The 8,894-nt window shown below is 47.2% G+C and overlaps 1 protein-coding gene across 1 annotated transcript in view; it reads left to right on the top strand.

Annotated features, from left to right (window-relative positions):
- Positions 1-5,902, top strand: part of LOC138364518 (putative glycerophosphocholine phosphodiesterase GPCPD1 homolog 2) — a 118,928-nt gene extending 113,026 nt beyond the window's left edge. The window contains exon 7 of the mRNA XM_069324170.1: positions 5,735-5,902. Within this exon, the coding sequence (XP_069180271.1) occupies positions 5,735-5,902 (168 nt within the window). The remainder of the gene's footprint in view (positions 1-5,734) is intronic.
- The last annotated feature ends 2,992 nt before the right edge of the window (positions 5,903-8,894 follow it).

Here is an 8,894-nt window from a genome sequence, read left to right as displayed (position 1 = left end):
CTGAGGCGCTGAAAGAGAAAACTTGCTGCTCTAGGGTCTCTTGTGGTGTCAATGAGCTTGGAACCAAGATCCTTAAGAAACCTTCTTGCACTCTCACCCCATGGGCCTAGGGTCTCAGACCCTATTGGAACGAAATTGTACCTTTGATCTAATTGCCTGTACTTGACTGACTTTTGTTTTTCTCTGTGTGTCGCTGCGGCTCCTGCCGTGCCGGCAGAGAGGGTGATGTATGTCGTTGCCAGGGTGGATACGCAAGTATAGTCCCATGCTAACTGCCTGCCACCCTTCCACGGACGCAGTGTGATTCCGTCTGGTCGGCCGGCAAAGCCAACAGAGTCATGGTTCAGTAGGTTGCGGGGCTCTCTCTCCGCTGGACACTGAGCAGAGGCAAGGCTTCTTTTAATGATGTCGTTGACTTCGTCGTGTCTAGTGTGCCAACCACCCGATTTTCCACAGTGCAGGCCATGCAATCCATATTCGTCAGCATCTGCCTCGCCGCAAATACACCTGTGAACAGTGTGGATAGGGGCAGCAAGGCGGAGAGCGACTGCAATACGGAGCTCCTGCGGATCAAGACGTGTGCCTGTCGCAGACATAGGGACTGCCAGAAGGAAGTCCCCTGCATGGGAAGCCTGCACAGCTGTGAGGCGTGCACGATCACTGGGGGTTGTTGCTGCCTCCAGCAAAGCTGTGGCTTCTTTGTCTACAATGGGGCTGTCCCAACTGGATTGTTTCTTGGCTTTCGGCATGGCTGGTCTGAGTGCTGGGTCTGTCATGGCACCCCATTTCGTGTCACATTCCGTGTAGTGGGGGTCCTGTATCCCCGCTACATCACTCAGGGTGTCAGGTAGAATTTCCTTAACCAGGTCATCTGATGCTGAGGAGGAAGACAGGAAGGCTGGGACTGCAATTTGGGTGGCGGTGCGGACACCCAAGCCACCGAGCCTGACAGGAAGAGTGGCTTGTTTCCACTGGCATTCGTTGAGAGAGAGGTTAACAACTTTTTCCAGCATGGTCTTCAGTAGGAGGTCATACTCGTCAAGCTTTGGGTTGTTGTAAGATGGGGCGCACCTCAGAAAGTAGGTTAGCCTCGGAAGGGATAGGCATTTGGTGAGGAGATAAAAAGCATCGTGGGCATCGATGTCACCTATTCTGTCTTCCATCCTCCTAAGGTCTGCGATTTTCTTGTCGAGGATCTCCTCAATGGCGTTAGACCCAAGGGGAGCTCCAAGGAGGGTGCTGTTCTCGGCCCTAATGACATGGGCTCCAGGCAAGGCAGACCTTATTCTAGCTACGATGTCTGGGTTGGAGGAGACTACTTCACACTTGGAAGGGTTCAGGACGAGACCCAGGCTTACTTCTTGCTCCCTTATTTTCCTGATATCTGACAAGAGGTGGTCTACGGTGCCAGCTATAGTGCCATCATCCAAAAACCAGATGTTGAACTCGCTGGACAAGCTTTCGGTGATTTCTTTTAAGACTAAGCAGAAAAGAAGGGGAGCAAGAGGATCACCTTGCTGAACACCTTCACATGATCTGATTTCATGTTCACCAAAGAGCAGTTTTGACTCGCCACTGTAGCACGATAGTATGAACGGGTAGAGGGGCCGGAAATGGCGATGTACGGCACAAAGTACTGCATCTCTTCTTACCATGTTGAAGGCATTCTTAAAGTCCAGTTTGAGCAGGGCCTTTTCATCAGAAATGTTTGTGATGTATGCTCGTGCTGCATGGGCAGCCGCTTCACAGCCTTGGGGGATTCCAAATCCTAGCTGGATTGGTTTCAGCAATTCAGCCGCTTGCTGGCTGACAACCCTCGTAGCAGCCTTGGCAATCAGGCGTCGGAGAGTGTTGCCAACAGCGATTGGCCTGATTCCTTCGTCCTTCTTTTTGAGAGCACAGAGGGAGGCACCAAAAAAGAGAGGCCTGATGACCTCAGGTATCTCACCAGCCAGACACATGTTGACGAACCTTGTGAGTTCCATAAGAAGATCTTGTGCAGCATCACCAACCGCAGGATTTAACATTTGCTTGATATGTTGAGGTTTTAACCCTGTAAAGCCGCCTGCTGACCCAGGTGGAAAAGAAAGGGCTGCTTTGTAGACCTCAGATTCACCAACTGTTAATGGGTCTGAAATGGTGTCGGCTGATGGCGGAACGATGTTGTCGCCTTGAGGGGCTCTGGGTGGGTGCTTGCTTTGCAGGGCCCGTGCTGTGGCTGAGTTTCGAGGAGCAATTTTCTCGTCACTGGTGAGGACTCTAATAGCACTTGCGGTATTTCCCTCTTCAATTTTCTTGGTGATTTGTGCTCTGATTTTGTACGTTTCCGGTATGTTGTTGTTACCATTTCTGCGGTGGGTGTGTTTTGCTCGGAGAGGCAGGCGAACTAGGTTGTCCCCCCTTGGGTATTCATTTATCGCCTCAGGACCGAGGAAGCAAGTGATTTGTCCCTCCTTGGAGGGACGGTGAGGCATACATTGCCAAACAGAAGGACATTATGCCACGCTTGAATGTTTTCCGGTGCATCATTGACCCTTTTCAGAAGATTACAAAGTTTGGCTGCTGCATTTGGGCGGGCTGCTTTTGGGATGTGTGGTAATGTTCTAGCAGACGTCGCTATGATCGCTTGGGTGAGGTTCTCAGATGAGATTAGGTTAATGGGAGTCTCTTCCCTAACTGTTAATGGCAGCTGGCCATTGCTTCCCTTAGGAAGCTGGTGGGAACCACTGCATCTTTCCTCGTTGAAGGTGTGAAAGCGGATAACACCACCGATGGAGTTTATGGCGGTGTTTTTGTTGCAAACTCGGCAAAAACCTCTTTTAGGAGCAGTTGTTGGCACCTCAAGGATTGTGGAGTCCTGCCCGACCGCTGGGACCCCTTCCATTTCAACTCGGTTGGCCGAGTTAAACTGTGCATTATTCTATAGAGGGGGGCAAACACACTGGGTCATGGCCAAGCAACTGGGTGTGGAGCCAACAACTGGGTGTGGAGCCAGCAACTGGGTGTGGAGGCATCAACTGGGTGTGGAGCCAGCAACTGGGTGTGGAGGCATCAACTGGGTGTGGAGCCAGCAACTGGGTGTGGAGCCAGCAACTGGGTGTGGAGGCCGCGGCTGGGTGTGGAGGCATCAACTGGGTGTGGAGGCATCAGCTGGGTGTGGCGGCATCAGCTGGGTTTGGAGGCCGCGGCTGGGTGTGGAGGCATCAGCCGGGTGTGGAGGCCGCGGCTGGGTGTGGAGGCCGGTGGGGCGAGGGTCAGCTCAGGTAGTGAGGTGCGGGGGGGGGGGGGGGATGGGGTCGGTTTGGGGGGGGAGGCGTGGTATCGAGTGGGCTATACACATGACACACAATATACATTCACATATATGTACATCAGGGTATGTATGACACTGAGAATATGGGGTTGGCACTTTGTTATATGTATGACACTATAAACTGGGGTTGACACTTTGTGGTGTGTATGGCACTGAGTATCGGAGTTGGCACTTTGAGATGTATATTTCACTATGGCACTATATATACATGGTATTCACTTTGTATGTCGGGGCCGCAAAGTATACACCAAACAGACAGAAATTGTTCACTATCATTCACTGAGCCCACGGGGGAGGTGGTGTCGTACCTAGTAGCCAGAACTCACTTCTCAGCCTACTATGCAAGGCCCGATTTGCCTAATAAGCCAAGTTTTCCTGAATTAATATATTTTCTCTAATTTTTTTCTTATGAAATGATAAAGCTACCCATTTCATTATGTATGAGGTAAATTTTTTTTTATTGGATTTAAAATTAACGTAGATATACGATCGAACCTAACCAACCCTACCTAACCTAACCTAACCTATCTTTATAGGTAATGTTAGGTTAGGTAGCCAAAAAAGCTAGGTTAGGTTAGGTTAGGTTGGTTAGGTAGACGAAAAAACATTAATTCATGAAAACTTGGCTTATTAGGCAAATCGGGCCTTGCATAGTAGGCTGAGAAGTGAGTTCTGGCTACTAGGTACGACATATATATATATATGTGTCGTACCTAGTAGCCAGAACGCACTTCTCAGCTTACTATGCAAGGCCCGATTTGCCTAATAAGCCAAGTTTTCCTGAATTATTATATTTTCTCTATTTTTTCTTATGAAATGATAAATCTACCCATTTCATTACATATGAGGTCATTTTTTTTATTGGAGTTAAAATTAACGTAGATATATGACCGAACCTAACCAACCCTACCTAACCTAACCTAACCTACCTTTATAGGTTAGGTTAGGTTAGGTAGCCGAAAGTTAGGTTAGGTTAGGTAGGTTAGGTAGTCGAAAAACAATTAATTCATGAAAACTTGGCTTATTAGGCAAGTCAACCTTGCATAGTAGGCAGAGAAGTGCGTTCTGGCTACTAGGTACGACATATATATATATATATATATATATATATATTATATATATCTATATATATATTATATATATATATATATATATATATATATATATTTAATGTGACGGTAAAGCGTTGGTGTTCGGCTGTTTCAAAAGCTAGGGGCAGGGCCTCGTCACATTATAGAAAAAAAAGAGAAAAGCTTGAGCTTTCGTCTGTGGTAAGGTAATGGGAAGACGCACAAAACACAAGTAAATTAACAATGAAATTTTAATTACTTTAGAAAAACAAGACATGAATAAAGTTAAGCACATAAAATATAAAAGACAAGTCAACAAACAAAATAATATGAATAATCACTGGCAAATGAAAAGTTACGTTAAGACAAGTGAGTACAGTGATAGCAAAATAAATATTAATGGAGCTGGAATATTGGCTTCGAGCTGCCACCTCCCTTAGTACACGAAAGCCAAGGCTTAGTCTACCAGCGAGAGATGTCAACTGCAAGGAGCACTGAGATATTCTGACAATACTGAAGCACTGCAGCCCAGACATCAACTTGTGGCGGAGGGCAGGTGCGACGGGACACCAGCCAATCAGCGACAGGCAGGCCAAGGACAAGCAGTTTGCCGGTTTACGGTGGCGGTAGCTAGCAGGTGTCACTGTGTGCTGGGTACGATTTGCTCTCTGGGCAAAACATTTGGCGATACTTGCTGGACGTATCTTCTATATTATCTTTTGTTTTTACGTACTTTGTAGGGAAGAGCAGGCTCAATCTCTCTTGAAAGAGATTAACGTCACAAAATAAATATATATATATATATATATATATATATATATATATATATATATATATATATATATATATATATATATATATATATATATATATATATATATATATATATATATATATATATAATGATAAAGTTTACCTGTACAGGTATATATATACTTTTACTAAGTTTAACTGTACAGAGATATATATATATAGTACTAAGCCTAACATTGTATGTGTGGCATGTGTTAGACCTGAGATTACATAATTTAGACAGGATTATTGATTAAGGTCAGCAAAGGTTAGGTTTATTGTTAGTCCGCTTCACCCTTTCGTAAGCCTTGTACTCCAAAATGTGAATTTTTGGGATAGTGCAATAGTGTAAACGACCCCAGGCCTGGCTTGGGGAGTAGAACTACTACTGGAACCCTCTCCAGAACCCCATGAGGCAGGTATCTCCAGGTAATATTTATACAGTACTGTACGGGATTGTGTTGTGTAGAATCTCTTCATTTATATAATCTGTTCAGTGTACCCCAAATATCCAAGACAACTTTTTATGGCTGTCCTAACTGATGTATTGAATTGTCAGGTTATGAAGGAAGAGCTGTGCAGGTTCCACCAGCAAGATCAGTTTGGCGTGGTGTGCAACAACGGCGACCACGTTGTCTTCCAGTGTCACATGCTCAAGCCCGAAAGCAATGTAAGTTCATCTACTCTTTTCTTAGCTTTTCATCTCTTTGATACTTGGTTTTCTTAGCTTTCGAGCACTTGGCACTAAGATGTTTATTGAAGTGTGTACTACTTGGTGATAGTGTGACTAATCTCTCAATCATTGTGTGGCTTGGAGTGTTGGGTTGCATCATTGAGTGTAATAGTTCTTGCCAGATATACATGGCACAGTCTTGGTGCACTGCCATTTAGACAAGTCTGTGTACCGATTTATGGTATTATTCATAAATAAATAGACTATTATTAAGTGTAGTGTAAAATATTAGCCTTAGGACTAATAACATGCAGAATACAGTGTAATTGTTAGGCATGCATGGTACAGGACTACAGACCTAGCTGTCAGATGGTGGTGGGGCCAGGATATTTGTGAAGTTAAAAAAAATTGTTTTGGGGAACATATAGGACATAATGTATGGTTGGATGAATAATGTACAGTGTTGGAGACAGGATATGGGTTGGTTATTGCAAGATGTGGTGTTTATGAGGTTAGAGTGCTGGGTGGCGTGCAGGGGGGCAGGACGGTGCTGGGTGGCGTGCAGGGGGCGGGACGGTGCTGGGTGGCGTGCAGGGGGGCGGGACGGTGCTGGGTGGCGTGCAGGGCGGGACGGGTGGGTGGCGTGCAGGGCGGGACGGTGCTGGGTGGCGTGCAGGGGGCGGGACGGTGCTGGGTGGCGTGCAGGGGGGAGGGACGGTGCTGGGTAGCGTGCAGGGGGGGGGACGGTGCTGGGTGGCGTGCAGGGGGGGGGGACGGTGCTGGGTGGCGTGCAGGGGGGGGACGGTGCTGGGTGGCGTGCAGGGGGGGGGACGGTGCTGGTGGCGTGCAGGGGGGGGGCACGGTGCTGGGTGGCGTGCAGGGGGGGGGACGGTGCTGGGTGGAGTGCAGGGCGGGGGACGGTGCTGGGTGGAGTGCAGGGCGGGACGGTGCTGGGTGGAGTGCAGGGCGGGACGGTGCTGGGTGGAGTGCAGGGCAGGGCGGTGCTGGGTGGCGTGCAGTGGGGGGCGGTGCTGGGTGGCGTGCAGTGGGGGGGCGGTGCTGGGTGGCGTGCAGGTGGGGCAGTGCTGGGTGGCGTGCAGGTGGGGCAGTGCTAGGTGGCATGCAGGGGGGGCAGTGCTGGGTGGCGTGCAGTGGGGGGCAGTGCTGGGTGGCAGTGCTGGGTGGCGTGCAGGTGGGGCGGTGCTGGGTGGCATGCAGGGGGGGGCGGTGCTGGGTGCATGCAGGGGGGGTGGTGCTGGGTGGTGTGCAGGGCGGGACGGTGCTGGGTGGTGTGTAGGGGGACAGTAAAACTAACACTAATTACAGTAAATTTATGTACAGTGGAACCTCGAGTGACGAGAGTCCCAGTTACGAGCATTTCGAGTAATGAGCAAGCCACTCACAGAAAATGTCTCGACTGACAAGCTTTTGCTCGATTAACGAGCATTCCCACTGAGTCTCGGACACCTCCGACGACAGTTTTGTTGTTGTTTTGCAAGACGAGTTTTTCCACATGACGAGCTCGGTGCCGGAACAGATTAAACTCGTTTATCGAGGTGCCACTGTACAGAGGGGCCTCAACTTAAGAATTTAATTTGTTCCCAGAGACGGGTCGTAAGTCAAAAAAATAAGTAAGTCTAAACAAATTTTCCTTATAAGAAATAATGTAAATTGAATTAATCTGTTCCACACCCCCAAAAATATAAACTTAAAAATACGTTGTATATTGAATACAATTTTTTTCTAACTTCAATACAGTATGTTTATCTTACCTTTATCAAGGACTCTTGTTGGCGTATAGAAGATGGTGAGGAGAGGGGAGGAGGAGAGGTGTTACTGTTTGGAAGGGAAGTCTCCATCCATATAATATCAGGCTGTGATGACTTCTCTGGTGTACTCTCTTCCCTATATTTTGCCTGCATTCCACCAAGACCTGGTTGTGGTTCACTGCTTGTTTTTCTCATCAAAAATCTTTCCATGGAGATTTTTCTTTCCTACGTTTTAACATTTGTCGGTAGTGATGCATCAGTGTCATTAAAAAGGTTAAGGCAACGGTCTTCATCTTGATTTGGGCGAGTCGTTTCAGCAAAAGTTTGCAGTTCTTCCCATACTGCACACATTTCTTAATTGTTGAGGAAGGAACAGTCTGTACTGTCTCTTCCTACCCTGAAGAAATTTCCTGAGCTGCTGCTTGTTGCTGCCCCTTGTGAGGGCTCTTTGGAGTTCTTCGGTGGTCAGTTCTTCGCTGTGTCCCTCCTCCAACTGCTCCACATCAGCACCATCCAACTCAAAGCCCAATTGCCGGCCCAGAGAAACAATTTTCTCAACAATAGGCACTTCAGGTTCAGGCTCGAACCCCTCAAAGTCTTGCTCTGGAACACATTCAGGCTGCAATTTTCTCCAGCCAGTGATCATGGTTCTTGGTCATTTCTTGCCAGGCTTTGTCTATGAGTTTTAAAGCACTGCAAATGTTAAAATGGTTTTCCACAACTCTTTGAGGGTGAGGTTTGTGGCATCAGTCATTTCGACACATCTCTGGAAAAGTGCCCTTTCATAAAGTTTCTGAAAAATGGCAATGATTTTCTGGTCCATAGGCTGAAGTAGAGTAGTAGTGTTGGGAGGGAGGAACTTTACTGTAACAAAACTAAATTCCTCGAACAGTGAATCCTACAAGCCTGGAGGATGAGCAGGAGCATTGTCGAGGAGAAGCAGGGCCTTGAGTGGCAAACTACTGTTCTGCAGATATTTTTTGATGGAAGGGCAAACCACTTCACTCTCACTCGGTAAAAAATTGCCTTGTCACTCATGCCTTATTATTAGCCCTGTCACCCATACCTTACTATTAGCCCTCCATATCACACACACTTGGCTTTTTTGCAAATTATATATTTTAAAACCCTCTGATTTTCAGCACGATACACAAGCAAGGGTTTAATTTTTAAATCGCCACTCGCATTACCATACAGCACAAGAGTAAACCTATCTTTCATAGGCAATGACTACTTCTAGGTAATGTTTGTCTTCTTCGGCAATCTTTTCCAGAAGA

This window comes from Procambarus clarkii, chromosome 13 (assembly GCF_040958095.1).
Source record: "Procambarus clarkii isolate CNS0578487 chromosome 13, FALCON_Pclarkii_2.0, whole genome shotgun sequence".
Lineage (NCBI taxonomy): Eukaryota > Metazoa > Arthropoda > Malacostraca > Decapoda > Cambaridae > Procambarus > Procambarus clarkii.
This window is presented reverse-complemented; position numbering and strand designations above follow the sequence as displayed.